Consider the following 20,229-nt stretch of genomic DNA (forward strand, 5'->3'; position numbering starts at 1 on the left):
ATCATTTCCCGCCACAGGTCACCCAGCTTCTCGAGTCCCAGAGCTACGAAGGATTTAGATATGGATCCATCTCTTGATGCATCATCTTAAAGAAAGGGCCAATTTGTTTTTATTCCTTAGGTTATTGCAGTGATCCACCGGCCTTTAAGATCTGGAGTTACCAGCAAGACGAATTGAATCAACCTTGTTCCCAGGGCCTTTTCCCTTAAGGGAAAAGGACCTGGGAACGAGGTTGTAATTGAATACGTTTCATTTTTCAGGAGTAAATACAAAAATAGAAAACAAATAGTTGTATTTCATCGAAGTTCACTAGATACAAGCCAAGGGATGATTTTATGTAAAAGCAATCCTTATGGCGAAAGTTTGGTATTTCCGTTTGTAGAGAAAATAGACGCCACAACTGACATGGATAGAAAGCGAGTGAAAATAGAGATGGTGCATGTTAAAGTCATTTTATCGATATATATACATCAAAACGATGATTTTAAGATATGAAAGTTGCAGTTCACATTGTCTTCTTAATCAAATGCGACCACAGAGCGAGGGCACAGCGGCAAAATGGGTGCGCATGCTCCACCACTCGAGCTATTGGAGTGTTTTAGGACTACCACTCTTCTGCGAACAAAGCTGACGCGCGTTTTTCCGCTGAGACAACAAAAATATTTTTCTCTAGGTAGTTTGCTATCTGAAGAGACGATGACAAGAAGCGCTAAAGCGATAACAAGTGTATAGTGTGTATCATGGGGCTCATCTGTAGTTCAGCTGCCTTTGTTGTATTAAGAATACTTTGAAGCTTTATAGAGCGGTTCAACTTTAAATAGAAACAAGTGTGTATAACGTGTATCATTAAAAGTTCATAAAGAAGATGAGTTTTTAGGAACTCTTGCTTTAGTTTTTTAGTCGCTGTGTACCCGCCTTCTTCGAAATTAGGAAGAACATCGGTAGAGAGCCCTTGATTCAGGAAAAAATAGAAAAATTAGAAACCACGAAAATGTAAATAAGTCGCTCCCCATGCAGACAGGTAGAGGTCTCCAGCTGGTATTTCACCGATTGAGATCTGGCCCGTGAGGAAGAAAGGTCGGGTGGGGCACGACGAGGGTCTCCTTAGTCCCCTCTCTTCTGTGCAAAGAGCGTTTTCCGAGAGACTGATGAAATTACAAAAAGCATATCCTGATGAATATTGGGCGATGAATAATCTAGTTAAGCGTACACCACTGTTTACGCATGTAAATACTGCAATAGTTATTGGGGGACTCAAAATAACTACGGGCAAGTTTCATCATACTTTTTAAAATCATTAATTTTATTTTCTCTTAACCAACTGGAAACAAAAGCAGCAGGTTTCTTATTAATAATTAGCTGCAACTAACCACACCTTATTTTCTGAACCAAAAAATAATAATAATAAAATAAATTATATATAAATATAAACTGCAGACAGTACTGTTTCAGCCCTCTGGGCCTCATCAGGGCAGTGCTGATGCTAGGATGGGGGAGAACCGAGACGGTCACCCCAAACGACCCAACCTTTGTGGTATCGTCTAAGTATATATATACACACGCCTTAAACAATACATGGTGGGTATATATATATATAGTTCATATATATTCATATATATATATTCATATTCATATATCATATATAGTATAGTTCATATATATATGGTTCATATATATAGTTCATATATATATATTCATATATATGGTTCATATATATATATATAGTAGCAAATGGACTACTCAAGTTACGCACATATGGATTATATATATATATATACACACGTCTTAAACAATACATGGTGGGGCAAATTTTAAACAGCCACACGAGTATCTTTCTACCAATAAATAACCCCCCCCCCTTAAGTTTAGGCACGGAACAAATTTTCTCTTGTAAATTCTTTACTTCTTTAAGCCTCAGTTTCCTTTAATTGTAAAATATATACTAAAAACCTTTACATCAGGAAAATACCATAATACGGATAAAAATAACACTACTTTGCGAGATCCTTGCTCATAGAATCACCACAAAATGGCTTGAGGTGACTTTGTTTAATCCACCAATGATAAAATTAAAAATTATTTACTTATGCTTATCTATCCTCCCTTTTACGAGGTGATATCGACGTGCTTCAACCAGCAATAGTGATACTTAATAATTAGTTTTTCTCGTTAACGCTTCTCGTAATACGCCACGGAACCCTGAAGAGTATTTTGACAATCGACAACCATCTCATTGTCGAATAAAGTTAAAAGAAGGATATAAAGAAGCCAATTCAACAGCGACATAATCCAAGTTACCATTCAAATACTAAATAGTCAGTAAAAAATAATTTAAAAAACCTAATCTTTATTTCCAATTTTACCATTACACCTCTGGCGTCATTGCCATCATTTCTTTTAATTTGATTTTAAAATTTCTCTTTAAAACAGCCGCAACCACTGTAAAAGCTGAGGTTCTAGGTCCCCGACACCCCCAGTAAATTTCATTCACTGACTATCTGATCTTGAACCGCGCAATTTTCCTCCAAAGAAGGACATCAACCCAAGTCCTCCGAAGTCCTCAAAAGCAAAAGCGTTGGTGATTTTTTCCAGCCTCTCTTCGCTCTTCGGGGGTGGTGCCTGGACAGGTGGGGCAGGACTCTCCAAACTCTTACTCCCTCCTTGGGACCAGAATCCCCGGACACCAGCCAAGCTACTCAATTTAGTACCTCCACCAAAAAACCCACCGGTGGCTCCGGGTATTGCGTCAAGACTGGAAGAAGGCGCGTTCTTTCCAAAGAAATTTCCGCTGTCTTGATCAAATTTGGAAGGAGACGGAGGCGATTCACCGGGCTTGAACACCGGGAGGGCATCTAAACTTGTAGACCGCAGCTTTGATCCTGCAAGCGAACTTGGAAAACCAACCGAAAAATTGGATCGCTGCACCAGACTTGTTAGGCTCCCTATACTTGGAGTACGACGGAGACGACCAAAAAAGCCCCCTTCAGAACCGTCTTTTGAGGGCCCTGCTAGGCTGTCGTTGCTGAGATCCTTCATATTACCGATACTAGAGCTTCTTTTCAATCGTGCGCCTAGTCCACCGCTGCCAAACTGGTCAAAACTGCTTAAACTTCCCATCTCTTGAAGATCACCGCTGCTGGCACGCCTGCGCAGTGTAGGAAACTTCAATTCAGAAAATTCAAGTCCCGGAGAAGTATCCGACTTGGAATTATTTGAGTTCTTAAGCAGCTGAGACGAGTCTAAACTGTGACGCTTATTTGAGGCATCGTCTACCATTGCACCCTGAGCCAAGCTTAATAAGTTACTGCCACTGGAGTTCCTGACCAAAGTACTTCGTGTAAGAACACTTGGAGTGGTTGACGTACTGCTCGTGGTGCTCGGCAGACCACTTGTCTTCGCGGTCGTAGTAATTGGCGCAGGTATCGTCAAACCAGCTGATAAGCCACTAGTACCGAGTATCTTACTCAACAACATTCCACCTCCGGATGAGGGTAGGGTGCTTGTGAAAGGTACTACTGGGGGAGGGGAGGTAGGTGATTTGACTTGAGATGGCGCAGTGCTGTTACCACGCTCTTTCTCACTAAAGTAATTCGCCAAGTTGCGAAGAGACTCGGCCCTATTAGGCTCCTTTTCAGAGGCCTCCTTACTGGCCTTACTGAGGACGTCAGCGAGTACTTTTCCCACTGAGGATGTCCCCGAAGATGTCGAGGAGGGGCTGTTCAGCAGGTGCGTCAAGATACTGCCGCTGTCGCCACCACGTTCTTTGAAGCCTCCCTGGAAGCCTTGACCGCTTACAAGCGATATTAGCCCTAGATTCTGTGGAGGAGCCTTTTTAGAGCTACCTTTCTCAGCCACGGTCTCTTCTTTCTTTTTGAAGGTGGTCCCTAGTTCAAGCCCGTGAGGGACTCGCATCTGGATAGGTTCATCATCCTCGTCACCATCTTCTGTCCCTGTTTGGCTGACAGCTTCGGAGGTACTCTCCGAGGTACGGGGAAGATTCATGTACAAAGGTTCATCTTCCTCGCACTCGTCGGCGTCCAAATCACTTGACTCCTTCCGTTCTCTTGGTTCGTTCTCCGATGCATCCGCGCCCTCTCCTTTAACGTGTACCCCAGGCCGAGTCTCCGCCAAATTCAGGGTGGGGTTGGCTAATTTTTTCCACTGATGCAGCGTTACGGAACCTTTGATCGGTTTTACAATCTGGAGTTTTTCTGGAGCTCTGAATGGGCGACGTCCGTACGATACTCGCCTTTCTGTGAGAAAAAAAAAAAAAAAAACAAGAAAAATACCGTGAATAACCTTTTAAAAACCTTGTTAAAATTACTGCCTCTCTGTTCGTCGTTATCTGAAGGGCAATCGACCATTTACATAATATCAAAGAATGTCGCCCCTCTTCAAATCATCGTTCCAATTTATATCTGTCTCATCACTCCATTAATTGAGCCAAATTTAAGCATTGTGTGACAAGCAGTTTGGCTAATAGTAAGCTGAAACTAACCGACCAGTTCTTTCTACACCACCCGTACCTTATTAGTGGTTTGTTAAACTCGATTTAATTCAGTCCAGGGGCCATTTAAAACAGTCTGTACTCACCCGCCACGGGGTTCCCAGCTTGAGAGTTTCCCGCACCTTCCGCTGAGGCTTTCGATTCATTTACTGAGGGGGAGTAAGTGAATTTAAAGCCTGACCCTTCAGGGGTACTGGTATTCTTGGACTTAGAGGAAACGCCTTTGCGGGTTCTCTTTGTGTTAATGGCACGCACAGTTTCCATAACACGAGCAGTGTGCTCTCTACAAGAAATAAGATAACAAACTTAATCAGTGACATGTTTCATTATGTCATACAAATGACGAATTCTGAATGCCCAGATGAAGCAGAGATTGAAAGCTTTGGGCATTTGGGAAACGATTTCTTATCAAAATGAAAATAACACTCACTTCGACAAGAAAAGTTTTGCGCCTGGCCTCCTTTACATGTAAATGTATGGTTGTTGAACTCGGGAAAAGCCTTTCATATTCGGCGATCTTCGGGGACCTTCGGGGGTTTTCGTAGTTTCACTGAAACACTTTCTTTGGACATACATCTACATTACTTCAAAGTTACTGCGATTAGCACAATTATCTTAACCAGAGCAGGAGACGGTAGCGAATCAAAACTTGTCGAATACCCATCTCCTTCACGTTTTTTTGTGAAAACACAATGAGGCATATTAATTTACAAGAAATATTCTAACCTTTTCTCCTGTTGGGAGGTGAGGTCTCTTTTGACGCTTTCCTCGATCTCCAAAGCAATTGAGTCACGGGCATCCTTAAATATCAAAGATTCAAACATGAAAGGTCGATCAACAACAGAATAAACAGAAAAACATTAAAGTATTGCTCAGGAGTTTTAATTTTTAATTTAATTTATTCCATTTTCACTGCATTAATTTGCAGTGGGGAAGGACTAGAAAGGAACATACGAACCATTCGAGCTAGTCCACCTTCCCATCAATCCCACCCCAGGGGAGGACATCCATCACACAGCAATCTCGTGTGTGGGAAATTAACATCTCCTACCCCAACCCTGCAGGAGACGGGACCTCCATTTGTTCGTCCCTATCCGAGAAGACTAGAATATCTAACAATATCTTGATGTTATAGAAAGGTAGCAAATTCTTCTCAATTATTTTAAGACCTTGAGTATTGGTCTGGCCGGGGCTCGAACCCTCGACCTCCCGCACAACAGTCCAGCGCACTATCCATTGGGCTTACTGGGCGGCGGTTCTAAGTTTTCATTCGTGATCACAACTAGAGTTTCATACCAGGACTTGAGTTTTATTTATACCTCTCAAATCCTTTACTTACATGATAGGAGTGCTGTAGTGACGAGGACATCTTTTTGGGCAGTCTCCCACTCCTAAAACATTTGTATCAACACCATCAGTAATACATACAGAAGAAAGCTTAGTCAGGACTATTTGTATCAACACCATCAGTAATGCATACAGAAGAAAGCTTAGTCAGGACTATTTGTATCAACACCATCAGTAATGCATACAGAAGAAAGCTTAGTCAGGACTATTTGTATCAACACCATCAGTAATGCATACAGAAGAAAGCTTAGTCAGGACTATTTGTATCAACACCATCAGTAATGCATACAGAAGAAAGCTTAGTCAGGACTATTTGTATCAACACCATCAGTAATGCATACAGAAGAAAGCTCAGTCAGGACTATGAACTCTCTAACCCCTAGGAGTGACTAGTATCTACATGTACATGTATATTCTCCTTACAATATCACCCCTAAATCACACATTAAGGTCAGGAGAATAAAGGAAATGATCACCAAATTAGAAGCTCTTGATTGTTAAACAAATTCTCCTTATGAGCTCCTTAGAAAATGTATAGAGAACAGTATGGAGAATATGCACACTGCTGTTAGCATGTAAAGGGTTAGGTACTTACTCAATCTTTGTATTTAGCTTTTTTACTTCCCTCTGTGAAGGAGAGAATCGAGGAAAGAAAATTAGGAAAGAATTACCACTTACCACACCAAAATAAACTAATTAAAGAAAAAAAAAACACAAGTATCAGAATCAACCCTTCTTGTTTTCCTTTTCCAAGAGAAATATTTGGGTTTAACAGTTTGCAACCTCAAGAGTTCAGTTATTAAAAAATGCATTATTTAAAGAATAAAAAAATAACTGCTAAGTTCCCAGATTCCAATTAGGACACAGGTGTGAGACTCAATGTTGTAAAATCCCTTTTTACAACCCTGTTACTCACCTGATTTTCCATTAACATCTCCAAACATTCATGGTATTTGTCGCTCAAATCATCAACCTTACTCAGAACAGAAAAAATCTAGGTTAGAGAATGGCAGTGGTGGTGTTTCTAAACAACCTTGCCTTAGACTAACATGGGCATGTACAACAAGTTCAGTGCAACATGGTTTAGAGTTTGTATGAATAAAAATGTACACTTTTGGGCAGTAGAGACTATTGAGTCGCACTGCTGAAGCTTAACTGAGTTTCTGCAGCAGGAAGCGGCTAGGAGTATCACGATCATTTTAGCAATTCTCCCTTCTAGCTACCACATGTTTCATTGTAGATTAGTTTTAAGAATTTAGCGTTAGATCAAGATTCCAACCCCCTAACTGATAAGTTTGAGTTTTCTCCTTAGCTAATAATTAGATAATTTATTAATATTATAAGGAGAAGTTACATCTTAATCACTTCTGTGAGTTAAAGGGTTCAGTCTATACTAGAGCCAAGTGGCCCACTCAGCCAAAGCTCATTACCCCTCCCCTGTGGATGGGATGCTAGTCCATTGCAAGGTTACTCCCCCCTCCCCCAGCATTTCATCAGCCTTCCCTGAGAAGTTGACATTACCCATTTATGCTCCTTGGTGGAGAGCAGCACTGTAGGAATAAAATGTCTCCTTACAGAACACAGCACAATGACCTAGCCAGATCTCAAACCCAGACCTCTCAACCCGCATTCCAGCACACTAACCATTAAGCAAGGCATCTCCCCATCATTCAAGATGGGAAGCAAGTGAATTACCAGTTTCCCCCCTCCATCTAAACATATTTTCCAGCCAGTCTTTGGGTGCCCATTTTTCTCCCCAAGGAGGAAGAAAGTAGGACAGTTATGTTCCATGTCAAAGAAAAAAGCAAAAATGACCCAGGCAGTAGTCAAACCCAGACCAATTGACCACCATATTTCTCATTCTTGATAGCTGGAAGTACCCCTCTCTGTAGTGCGCTGAGCCCTTGTAGAGACTACGGGTGATTTTCAGGGGGGAAATTACATTGTCCTCAAGTTTTGAGTCATTACCTTGTTTTGAAGCTGGCTTTGATTTGCCGTGGAAGAGTTCAGTAAACTTTGCAGTTCTTCATTGTCCATTGAAAGCTGAAAAGTAAAAATATCAAAATTGAATCACTTAGGACAACATAGACTGATCTTTGAAGTGTGATATGACTGATGGAAAAAAATTGAAAGGATTTTCATGTAACCCTCTGCACCAGACATGTAACATCAGTATTCATATTCTCCATACTGTTTTCTTTGCATTTCCTGAGGTGCTGACAAGTGAAAATCTTTAACAATCAGTTGGTGACCATTTTGTTCATTTTCATATCTATAATGTTTGATACAGGGGGTGATTTTGTTAGACTGAATTAAATGTTGATCACCCTTACTTCCAGGTTCATACTGAGTTGTAACAAGCACTGGTTACTAACCTGTTTGTGCCGTTTTTGTAGGTCCACGACAGTTGTAATAAGATGAGTGATCTCCTCCTAAGGATAAAAATAACAAGACAGGAGATAACTCATTCACATGCTGCCAATAATTATTTTTAAGGGTAAATGAACTGAATCTGACACCATTACAATTCAAAATTTTAATCAACCTGCTGTCTGATGTTATCCTCTGCCTTTTGCGAGATCTCGTCAGTCAAATCAGAAATCTGATCTTTAGCTTCCACTGAGTCAAAGAACAAAATAATGATTACAAACTTCAATTTAATAATAAACTGCTTGAAGTTCCCTTTCTTGCCCCCCAATACAGCATGATACTACTACTTGATGAGAATATGTTAAGTTTAAGCCATATTGACTTGTTTGTTTATGCTTAATCTTAAGATTAGTCAGGCATCCCTAGCTAGGATAGCCACGGAGGCTGGGAACAAAAGAAAAACATTATGGGATAAAAGAAAAAAGCACATGGAGAGATAGAGTTAAAAAGCTAAGAGAAGTCAGAATAAAATTGTTCAGTTTATTCAACTGAAAGTGAGTCGTGAGTATATTGTTAGAAGAAGCATTTCCGACATACTTAAGAAAACTAATCCACACACCTAATTGTCGCACACAGTCTAGAACCAGTTGTTGTTCCTTCATTTCCACAGTCGCTGTTTCTTCCTTCAACTGTAAAGCCTGCAATGCAATTCCCATGCTGCAGTTTTTTTTTAAAACAAACATCAACTTACACACTAAACTATGTAAGATACCATCACAGTTATTAATAACATGAGTAGTATCGCAATATTTTGTCAATCAAGACTAAAAACCTGGCTGTAATCTAAAAGAAAGAAAGCACTGATAGTTTTCCAATTTCAGGATGGACAAAGTTGGTCAACAAACAACTAATAATGTCACTGCTGGGTAGTAAATGTTGTACCTCAAAGATGAGATGAGTGTTCTGTTGCTCCAGAGCCTGACACTTCTGTTGAAGTGAAGTGATGGAGACATCTCTGCATGAGCTGTCGCTGCTGCTCAAAAAGAGGAAAAGGAGTGCACAAAAGTAAGTTCTCCCTATAATATCCATAAACTATCCTGCAAACAAGTAATGAGAATACTCAAAATTATCAGGAAGAAGTTGTTGTCTTGATCTAACACCAAATTCTTGGAACTAATTTACAGGGAAATGTGTAGCTGCTAGAGGGGAGAATTAACGATCAGATCTTAAGGGGGATAGAGTTAACCCATAAATTTCTGAGATCTGATTAGAAATTCTCCCAATAAGCCCCTTTACAACTTCCTGTAAACTAGTCAGGAGATTTGGTGCACTATCAAAATAGCTTCCTCTAGAGACTCACCTGCGACTGTCTTCATCAGAGCGATGGGATAACTGATAGAACTCATCCATCTCCTGATCTTTGATGAACTTCTGGAGAAGTTCATTTTTCATGGACACTTCATGTTGAAGTTGTGTCTCCTGTATGCAAAAAAACAAATCATACAACATGAGTGCACTTTGAAGGACTAAGACAAAATTATAAACATACGAGAGATTGTCCAAGTAAAGAACTAAGGCTGATAGTTTCTAAAGAAACTGTTTGGGAATGTGTTGATGGGGGTAACGAAATAATTTGAATATATCAACAAAGTTGAAATGGTAAATTGGCCACTGTAACGATTACAAAAGCTGACGTTTCGAGCGTTAGCCCTTCCTCGGAGTGAAGTTAAGTAAAGAACTGTTGTCAGTGATGGACATGTGCAGGAAACTGGAGTATACATCATCACCAGGAACAGGCAAAGAATTGTGTGTCGGTCCAATATTATACATGTATATGCTATTAATTAACCCTTTGTTGCAGCCCCTTATCAGTATTCTCCATACTGTTCTCTTTTCATTTCCTTACGTGTTGATAACGCAAATTTATTTAACAATCAAGGGCAGCTTTAGTTGGTGATCATTTCCTTTATTCTCGGTACTTCAGTGTTTGATTCAGGGCTGATATTGTAAGGAGAAATTAAATGCTTGTCCCTCTTAGGGGTTAAAGTGTTAAGTCTACATCAATGAATTTTGAATGTAATGAAAATCATAGATGCGTACTGCAGTTTCATGAATTGTGATATGAAAGTGATCCTTGCAGTAATAGGCCCTACATCATATGCAGTAGTGGAAACAGTGGAAATGAGGCCCGAAAAAAAAGTCAGGCCTGTACAGGATTCAAACCTACAACCTCTGCTATACCATTGCAGTGTTCTACCAAATGAGCTAACAAGCCAACTGGGAGGTGGTCGTTACGTTGGTTCTTATGAAACCCATTGAAGTTAAGTCTAGTTTGTAGGATCTGATTTTAATTAGTTTTATGGCAATATTGTTCATCTGATTAATTATTGATAATTTATTGCTAATAACTTGATATCTTTACATCTGGGAGTTAAGATAAACATAAATTGGTTGGTACAGTAGGTCAGACCTTTTCGTCGCATTCAGACACCAAATTTTCAAATGCCTGGGTTTTTGCCAGTAGATGCTTGTTCCTCTCCAGTAAGGACTACAAAGAAGTTCAGAGCAGAATAATTTATTAAATAAAAAGCATTTAGTTGTGATCATTGCCAGAAATAAGTGAAATCTTATTGTTCTTGTGATATGCAGTTATATCAGATGGTGATAATTTAATACATTAATTCATACAGCAGTGTAATCTGGGATGTGGATGAAACTTTTAAGCCATCGAAATTTGCACTTGCTTAGTCTTTTCTAACCATTTTCACTGCATTACCGTAGTAGGGTAGGACTAGAATGGAACATATGCCAACCATGTGAGTAGTCCACCCAATAAATCCCACCCCAGGGGAGGACATCCATCACACAGTAATCTCGTGCATGGGAAATTAACGTCTCCTACCTCTAAGAGACAGGACCTCCATTTATTCGTCCCTATCCGAGAAGACTAGAATATCTAACCATTTCTTGATGTTATAGAAAGGTAGCATATTCTTCTCAATTAGTTTAAGACCTTGAGTGTTGGTCCGGCTGGGGCTTCAACCATTGACCTCCTACACAGCAGTCCAGCACTCTATCGATTGAGCTAGCTGGGGCCAGTGGTTTCTTGGAACCAGGGCCATGCTATCTTAACCCTACAACTCCCAAGATCTGACTGTTAACTCTCCTCTCTACCTGCTACACATTTCCTTGTAAATTAGTTACAAGAAAATGGAGATAGATTAAGACAACAACTTCTACCAGATCAGTTTGAGTATTCTCATTACCTGTTTGCTGGATAATGACTGGATACATGTATTTCTGGGAGAAGTTACATACTAATCACTTCTGGGAATTAAAGGGTTTAGGATGCTCCACTTTTTTAAAATTTTTTCCCCATGAAAATAAGCTTGATAACCGCAGATTTTTTTCCTTGGTTCGGGACATGTATACATAGGTTCAGCATTCCTTGGTTCAGCATAAGTATACCTAGTGGCTTGCACAATTATGCCTTGGTATTTATTGGACTTATTGTATAATATTTTAATTCTGTAATTCAGCCATTCTGTCTATTGCTGCAATGAGTCTTAATAAACAGTCTTTATAGTCTTTACAGTCTTTAATTTATAAAAAGTCAAATGCACTTAGTTACAACAACAATTCTTGTACCTGGCCAATTCTGGCTGCAAGCTCCAAGTCCTTCTCTTTCTGTTAATAAATATAAATCACATCTACGTTAATCTCACTAGAAATAGAATGTGATCTAGTACATGTATGAGTGGTGAGAGCACTCGCCTCCCACCACTGTGGCCCGGGTTCGATTCCCGGACCTGGCGTCTCGTGTGGGTTGAGTTTGTTGTTGGTTCTCATCCTTGCTCCGAAGGTTTTTCTCCGGGTCCTCCGGTTTTCCTCCCTCCGCAAAAACCAACATTTCCAAATTCCAACTCGATCTGGAACAGTGGACAAGAATAGCCACCCAGTGGATGTCCATTGTTAAATCATTATTTATTTATTTATTATTTATTTATTTGTATTCAGTGTTTTAACGTACCAAAATCTCAAAGCACATCATCAAAGAAGCAGTGTAATCTGCAAGCAGAACTGCCATCTGGCTCCCTTGCAAATTCAGGAAAAGGAAGGTACTTGCCTCTTCCCCATTTTTCTAAGAGGGTCAAGGATGACTTTGCTTTCAGAGTAGGGTGCAGTGTGGCATTGCAAATTTTGAAAACACCTCTGCATGTTGTCTAATTCAGTGCTGTTACCATTACTTGTACATGGCTTTGCTACATACCTCCTGTAAGAGCTGCAAAATGGCATCCAAATCATTGTATGTTTTACTCATCTGGTTTGTTCGATCTGATGCCAAAGCTAAAAGCAGTAAAAGGAGACTGAATTAATTTTCAAAATTTGGATTGTGCATTATTTGAGAAATGGAACAGCGAGAGATTGGTTTAAAATAACTAGAAAATATTTTACAATCTGAATACAAACTAACTCAAATCATTGAAATTTAGCAGGAGAATTCTGCAAATAGTAGCCAAAGAATTCTCCTAGCTCTGAAGCTACATGAACTACTGATTTCTCTCTACTTTAAACCAGCAACAAAATGGCAATGACAATTGGCACAATCAGACTTACATGTACACATAAAACATCACCTATAAATGCTGTATAGTAATCAATTCACACAGTTGCAGTACAAATTAATTTCAAATCAATTGTGATAACAAGAACGTAATTACTATCTACAGGTGTTTTTAAATATCCAAGATTTCTTTTATACATTTTCCTCAGAACAATATTACACTTGAGCCTCAAAATACAATTCACAGTCACTGACGGCCAAATCAATTTACATGTACCCTAACAACGTGACATGTACAAGATTAAATCGTTGTGCTTGAGAGTTGAAGCTGATTTAACACTTTTAAATGTTTTAACTTTACAATTTGCAGCCAAAATCAAATTAACAGCAATACTTAAAATTTGTCAAACCAGTTTCAAATTCTCATATTAACTTAATTAAAAGATATGGCCAGACAGTGAGAAAAAGGACATGACTGTATCAATTTCTATTTTTGATTGACAATGACTCTTGCCTGAACTGTCCACATATTCGTTCTAACTCGCATTTATTAAATTAATCTAAAAGCTGCCGACTTCTCAATATAAAAGTTCTACTACCAATACTGACAGGCAATATTGCAATGATATTTCACTTAAATAGTTAATGGTTTATTGCACAAGTTAATTTTGTGCAATTTATATGTTACATTTATATAACAAGGAGAACATTTCTACCTACACGTAAATGTCTACCACTATAACAAGGGAACACCACTTCAATATGATAAATTGAATGTGTGTACAATCATGCAGATGTGCAAAATATTGAACACTGTACCTTTATACTTATCCATTGTACAGCATTATTGTCAGCACTATAAATTTGCAACCCTTTACCAAAATTTCAGTGCTGCACTGCATGTATAATTATTAATTCAAGTGTAAAAACCTCACGCTTTTATCAATTTAAGGGCCAAAGGTTCCATTAACAATACAATAGATCGATTTGAAATGCAAAGTTCCAATATTAGAACTTTAAAACACATTGTCTCCTAATTCATGATGACTTGTCTGCCTGAAGGTTATTAATTATTCAACAACACTCGCTCTGCTATTAGCAAGAGCACTACTTGATTGAATTCAAATACAACTACTATAAATAATTAAGAATACAAAAAAATGCAATTCATAATGTTAAACCTTGGCATGAGTATAACATGTATAGAAATAAACTTGGAGGTGTTCAGATCTTATCAAAAACTTTTGAGGAATTTAAAAAATCTCTCCCTTGAATGAATTTTTGGATTTTACTACGTCAATGGACAATCAGTATTGTTACAACCCCTGTATGCCAATCACATTACTTGAGATTAAGAAATAGTCATTCCTTCCTGCAAATGGTACTTCTCACTGCCACAGATTTAACAGTACTGAACATGTCTCTAAAATTCTTGGAAGTTTTTGACATAACTGCAAGCATTGTAATAATTATAATCATTGAAGATTAGTACATGACTGTATAAAATAGATTGCACGAGGAGCTTGTAAAGTTTAACAACAAGAAATAAACACTATTGACAAACCCACAAGGTCATGTTTCTTTAGAATAAATCTAAATCTTTCTTTTTTTCTGCTGTTCCAAGCTTACAAGTACAATGAGAAGTATTTCTATAAAAAATTATCTTTTGAACAAGAAATTCATGTTTTTAACTTTAATAAGCCATTCTTGGTAAACCACAAGCATTCAAGAAATAATTTCCACCAAAAACACAGGTATTAACTGCTTGTTTGACCATGAATGGTTTCAGAAGATCAAAACAAATCTCATTCCAACTGTCTCTAGCTACACGTATACATAATTGAACGTGTTTTGATGTAAATTCCACATGAGATCAAAAAGGAATGAATAATGTAAATTCATTCATGTGTAGATATAACAAGCATTTCTATAAGTTGAGCTTTTCATGTGACAGAAAAGCAAAGAGGAAGTATTTAAAAAATGTCCCATTTTTATGCATCCTAAATGTAACAAGTTCTTGAAGAAATATCTATTTAGATTCCTAAACCCAAATTCAGCTGTGTACTGTACATTGCATGAAGTAGAAGCACAATGCTACATTTTGAAGCTACGATGTTTGAGAATGCAAAAATGCATCAAAGTACTTACGAGCACAGACAAGGAGATAAAACAAAGATGTCTGGCTGAAAAAAGATTAATCTCAAGCTTCGTATGCCAGTACAAAGTCAAAGTGGTTAGTTTTGTTTGTTGATCTAAACATTCACGATGTCCACAATTCGATGTTCATGTGCTACACGAGAAAGGGTATTAATACTTCCATTACACACAAGATTCTCTTTAAAACGTAACAAAAATAATGACAGAGAAACTGGTACAGTGTATAGGATTCCATCATAATAAACCTCGTGACAATAGGAAACAGTGGGGAAAGCATCACGCGAAACAATAAAAGCAAAACAAATGTTCAAGACATATAACATTACGATTATATAAACAGTGAAAAGTCTATGAAATCTTTCAGTAAAAGAAAAACAGAAGGGGGCAAATGAATTACTATCTATATAAGCCTCTCGTCGAAAAATAATCAATATTTCACAGGTGATTGCATAACTGTAGCAGTAAATAGAATCAAACATTTCTTTTGCATGAGAATAAATTTACAAGTAATCTTGTGTCATTATTGTTAAATTGCGAATTTTATACAGCAAAACAAGGACCTTCACGGACATGAGACACTGGAAAATAAATACAAAGATTTCTGCAATACAAGGAATAAAGGCTCATTTAAAATATTTGTCAAAGATGGCTTGATTTTCATCATTCGTTTAATTTGATTCAAACATTGCATAATGCCAAGTGGTTTAATGTTGAAACGACAATTCTTGATCGATTCTTCTAGTATTTCCGACAAATGCTTATTTGCCTGTTTCACTCACCTCACGCAGTGTTTCAATCGAAAGTAATCAAACGAACTTAAGAATCAATACTTACTAAAGTATTTCAACGTTTCCTGTGCCTGTTCTGTTGTTAAATCAAGATCTCCCAGTTGTAAATATAGTTCGTCTCCGGTGAACTCCGGTCCGAGAAAATCTGCTTCAGCTACATCTCCTGTGGCACTCTCTACTCCACTTTCAATCTCCAGATTATCGGAATTGGATAGTGTTTCTTCTACATAACTATCATCGCCTAAAATCTCAGAAGAACACCACTCTTCGGTGCAAGTGTCGTCTTTCTCTATGTTGTCGCATGATGGCGAGCACTTGGGATCTTTAGTTTCGCATTCTTCCATTGTATCTGTCGATTCGCGATCGCCATGATGTATAAATGAAGATCGTTTGATTACTTCCAAGCCCGCCAGTTTTAGCGTTCTTCAAAGCAAAAAACGACTGCGAAAGAGAGCCGTCACCGAAGACAAAAGCAACGGCAAAAAAGCCTTGATTACCGTTGAAACCGGCGAATGATCCCCTAACACAAAGATGTGTAAATATATCGACAAGAAACTCCACACTGTAGGCCTTTCTCCGAGTTACTGCTCAAAATACTGGACTACCATTAAGCATTGTTTGTTGTGATTGAAATAACAAATAACCAAGTCGAAGAAAGGAGAGAAATGAAAAGAGAAGCGAGAAATTCAGCTGACGATATTTAGTTCATGCTCTGTAAAATTCATCACATTCCTGTAGGCCTCGACTTCGTGTATATATGACAAAACTTAGTATGGGAGGGAGAGTATACTCCACGGGTCTTTTTCTGAACTCTCCATGGGTAACAGACCATAAATGGAAAAAACGGGAAATTTGTTACGAAAGTTGATGGCGGAAAGGAATATTATAAAACATCCAGAAATAATTAAAATATGACTCTCACAATGCTCCCGTAACAGAAGTTGCAGTTTACTAGTCTAATCAAGAAATACCAGGCCAATTATTGTGAGAATTCAGGACGTGGCTTCCAATTTATATGAGATGGTTAAGCGTCCTTCTTAGATGCCGTGAAGCGCATAAACACTTTTCACTTAAGTGAAGTACATGTGTACAAAAAATTAGACATTATTTTCTTGTCTGAATTATAAAGTAATATAACAGGAGCCCATTACATAGGTTCCTGATTATAAGCATTATAGTTGAGAAAAAAATTCGTGGCCGGCGAGTGACACGGCGTTTCGTCTCCGTCAAGAGACTCATAAGATACTTTTCGTGAATTTGAAGCGAACTCGTCGAACATCACGTTCAAGCATTATATTCCAGAGTCCTACCCTTATAAACTTCCATCAACTAGTAACCATTGCGGAGAATGAAGCGTCCTGAGAAAGTAAAACAACTCCTTTTGTTTTTAAACGCCCCGAGGGATTTTCGCCGACGCTCAACGAAAAACTGCGTGGAGCTGGATTGTTATTGGTATGGAAAATCAGCCGTACATGAGAGAAAAACTTGCTATCAGCTGACTTTCAAAGGCGCGCGTGAGTCCAAAGAAATCAAGATATTTTTCTTTTACTTGGAAATAAAGAAAAAACTTAAAAATCATCACGAAGTGCTCGATCGTTCCGCAGCAGCTGATCATGATGGTGATTCGCTTAACCCGTTGGTCATGTATCATTTTCATTTATGCAGCTAACCGCTACATTTAGCTAGTATCATAGGTTTATAAGTCTAGGGTTGGCTGATGTACACGGTACCAAACAGGAGCTTAGCAGTGTCCTGTACGTGCGAGTGCGCACGCTTTAGCGGGAAAAAATAGACACGTTTTGTTCATTAACAGCTGGAGCGTTAAAATTAAAAGTAAACACAGGCCTGCATATTTATTTTCAAACTGATTACGACGCAAAACTTTTGATATTTGTTTTTCTAATTATCTAATCCGCTAAAAAGCCGATATATAACTATAGCAGTTTCAGGTTAAGCGTTACGTCAAACAATTGGTTACGCCAAGATACATTAATATGGCAAAAAACACGTCGAAAAAAGAGTTTCTCAAAACTTTACACCTAAATGTTGTTGACTTAAGGTTTTCAACCATCTCTTAGAAACTCAAATAGAGTTTACAGCGTGCGATAACATATTACCTTGGAGTTGTAGATAAAGCTGAACTTAGTTTTAATTTATATGCCAAAACTAAACAGCTCACCTCCCTGCAACTGAATTCCAAACGTGATTGTAAACACGATTGAGCTAAGCTTTGTACTAAGGGATACTACGTCCATCGATTAGTTAAACTCTATATAGAAACTGTCACGTAGCCTCAGCTATCTACTTAACTTCTCACACCAAAATATTAAATCATTCGCTGAGAATCTCAAGCGGCATCAAAAAGAAATTATGCTGTATACTTACAAATTAAATCCTCAAATCCTGATTCCGAGAGAACGCTTTCCTCGCCATCACAGCTTTCGTGATCAAAATGTTGATCAGTTCTTTCGCCAGCCTCCATTAATGCATGCAAGTAAAATTCATGAACGATTTCATATGCTTTTTTGAAGAACTGGACACAACTGGTGGTTGAGGTTAGAAAGCAAACAGGTTTGATCGTAGTTCTCTCCGAATTAAAGATCTGATCACAACATCGCTGTCTGACGACGCTTACTCACAGAGATTAATCCAGAGTTACAGTAAAACTGAGACAATGCGTCTATTTGTACACTGCAGTTCTACCAATAGGAAAGAATATTAAACAATCATTGGAGAGGTCATTTTCTATTGAATGCAACGCAATTTGCTGATTTAAATTAACATAGACAAGAGGTTCCTTGTTTGGTAAACAATAGACGGTGGGCTGACTTGATCTGCAAGAACTCAGTCTTCTTTGCATAAATTACACGCTGCCGAGACCCGAAACCCGAAACCCGAAACTCGAAACCCGAAACCCGAAACTCGAAACCCGAAATTACACGCTGTCAAAATCCGAAGGATCTGTTGTTTCTGGAAATATACGATCTGTTAACAAAAATAAAGATAACTAACTTTCTTTCGCTTGAGTTATTAGTACCATTTTTTACTGAGCAAATCAGGATCAAACTTTTATGTAACTCATAGTGCACAGTTCTTTTGGAAACTAGCCAAAGACTTGAGAACGAGGTTTCGTCCCGAGCTTCAAGCGAGCTGACTTGCGAGACTTACGCTTTTGTTCGCACACTGATTGATGCATGCTTCCTCTTTCATATCCGAAAGTAGCACATAAGAAACTTTTTGACTGAAAAGGCTAGTTTTCTTTAAAAAAAAAATGTTGAAATATCAGTGAAATTTGTCAAATAAGAAACTACAGTGAAACCTCGATATAACGAACGATACTTCAGTTTCAGCCCGGCTAAAGTTACAGTAAAATGTATGCCACAGAACCTCGATATTACAAACCCTCGATATAACGAACCAATTTCCCCAGTCCTTTGGCACTGCGTCAAATCGAGGTTCCTCTGTAGTCATTATCTAACGCAGAGGGGAAGCGAAGAGGTATCAAAGGATTTTTGGGGGGATCACACGGTTATAAGAGAAAGAAAGTGGGATCAGTCGTCGCTAACAGGAGGACTACAGATAATCGACTGCTAATCTCGTATGTAGTACCAGGACTACAGGAGGTCATTACAACCGCTTAGCCGTGAGAGGTCTGGTTACGAGACTAATTGAGCCAATGAGGGAAGATCTTTAGAATACTAGCAAGGTCATGCGGGGAGGGGGTCAGGTAAATTTTTCGAGACAAAACCCAAATCCTCCGCCTCCCCCCTTCCATGTTGTAGTAATGACCGTTTCCTTAAAATCCCTAAGGTAAAAAGGTAAAGCCTACTCAGGAGCCATGTGGCTCATCGGGCTGGTGCTTAACTCCGGTTTCCGTAGCATGAAGCGACTAGAAGTATTTCTACTCCCCCCTGGATGGGATGCTAATCCACCGCAGGGTTACCCCCAGCATTAAATTTGCCGGTACCCATTTAATACACTTGGGTGAAGAGAGGCACTGTGAGAGTAAAGTGTCTTGCCTAAGAACACAACATAATGTCCCGGCCGGGGCTAGAACGCGGACCACTCGATCCGGAGTCAAGCGTACCAACCATGAGGCCACCGCGCCTCCACTTAAAATCCCTAAGTTAACCGATAATTCAACGTATCTGGAGTTTATACTTGTTGTAGAATCTTCACGGTATTCAATACTGACTCTAGTGGCAGCTTCCCACCTCAGATTGCCATCTATGATGTAGATTGGAGCTCGAGGTTTTTTGTACCAGAAGACATGCGGCTTATTAGGTCGATACCAGGCCTTTCTCAAAACGAGAAGTCTTCATTACTTCAACTCCAAATGGTCGCCTCACTTTGCGCTGGAAGGAATGGTAACAAATTTTTCGCTCCCTCTTGCTTCTTCAGTAATTTTCTTGCCTTTAAGAAAGAGGGTAACAATCATTCTAGAGATAATTTGGATATATCAACAAAGTTGAAATGGTAAATTGGCCACCGTAACG

The 20,229-nt window shown here is 38.8% G+C and overlaps 2 protein-coding genes across 4 annotated transcripts in view; one reads left to right on the forward strand and one right to left on the reverse strand.

Moving 5' to 3' along the window:
• Window positions 1-866, forward strand: part of LOC148717080 (uncharacterized) — a 68,828-nt gene extending 67,962 nt beyond the window's left edge. For both annotated transcript variants that reach the window (XM_088745179.1, XM_088745178.1), the window contains exon 5: window positions 121-866. In XM_088745179.1, the coding sequence (XP_088601305.1) occupies window positions 121-133 (13 nt within the window). In that variant the 3' untranslated portion in view covers window positions 134-866. The remainder of the gene's footprint in view (window positions 1-120) is intronic.
• A 416-nt stretch (window positions 867-1,282) lies between these two features.
• Window positions 1,283-18,388, reverse strand: LOC111334527 (uncharacterized). Of its 2 annotated transcripts, none has more exons than XM_088745166.1 (16): window positions 18,119-18,388; window positions 12,495-12,571; window positions 11,873-11,911; window positions 10,695-10,772; window positions 9,585-9,703; window positions 9,167-9,257; window positions 8,844-8,922; window positions 8,400-8,473; window positions 8,230-8,286; window positions 7,823-7,897; window positions 6,771-6,827; window positions 6,450-6,481; window positions 5,847-5,898; window positions 5,234-5,307; window positions 4,594-4,790; window positions 1,283-4,253 (listed from the first exon to the last, which is right to left on the reverse strand). In XM_088745166.1, the coding sequence occupies exons 1-16, from the start codon at window positions 18,213-18,215 to the stop codon at window positions 2,488-2,490; spliced, it is 2,964 nt and encodes a 987-aa protein (XP_088601292.1). In that variant the 5' UTR covers window positions 18,216-18,388; the 3' UTR covers window positions 1,283-2,487. The 2 variants fall into 2 exon arrangements, with proteins under 2 accessions (XP_088601292.1, XP_088601291.1); XM_088745165.1 differs by lacking the exon at window positions 18,119-18,388 and adding an exon at window positions 15,780-16,479.
• Between the last annotated feature and the right edge of the window lie 1,841 nt (window positions 18,389-20,229).

The sequence above is a fragment of the Stylophora pistillata genome, chromosome 14 (assembly GCF_964205215.1).
Source record: "Stylophora pistillata chromosome 14, jaStyPist1.2, whole genome shotgun sequence".
NCBI classification, from domain to species: Eukaryota; Metazoa; Cnidaria; class Anthozoa; order Scleractinia; family Pocilloporidae; genus Stylophora; species Stylophora pistillata.

Excerpts from the sequence above, each read along its gene's own strand:
- LOC111334527 (XM_088745165.1), bottom strand. The coding sequence starts at position 16,077 with ATGGAAGAATGCGAAACTAAAGATCCCAAGTGCTCGCCATCATGCGAC. Across the intron at positions 9,258-9,584 it reads TCTGATGAAGACAGTCGCAG|CAGCGACAGCTCATGCAGAG; the intron begins GTGAGTCTCTAG and ends CTTTTTGAGCAG. Across the intron at positions 5,899-6,449 it reads AAGCTAAATACAAAGATTGA|GAGTGGGAGACTGCCCAAAA; the intron begins GTAAGTACCTAA and ends CAAATGTTTTAG.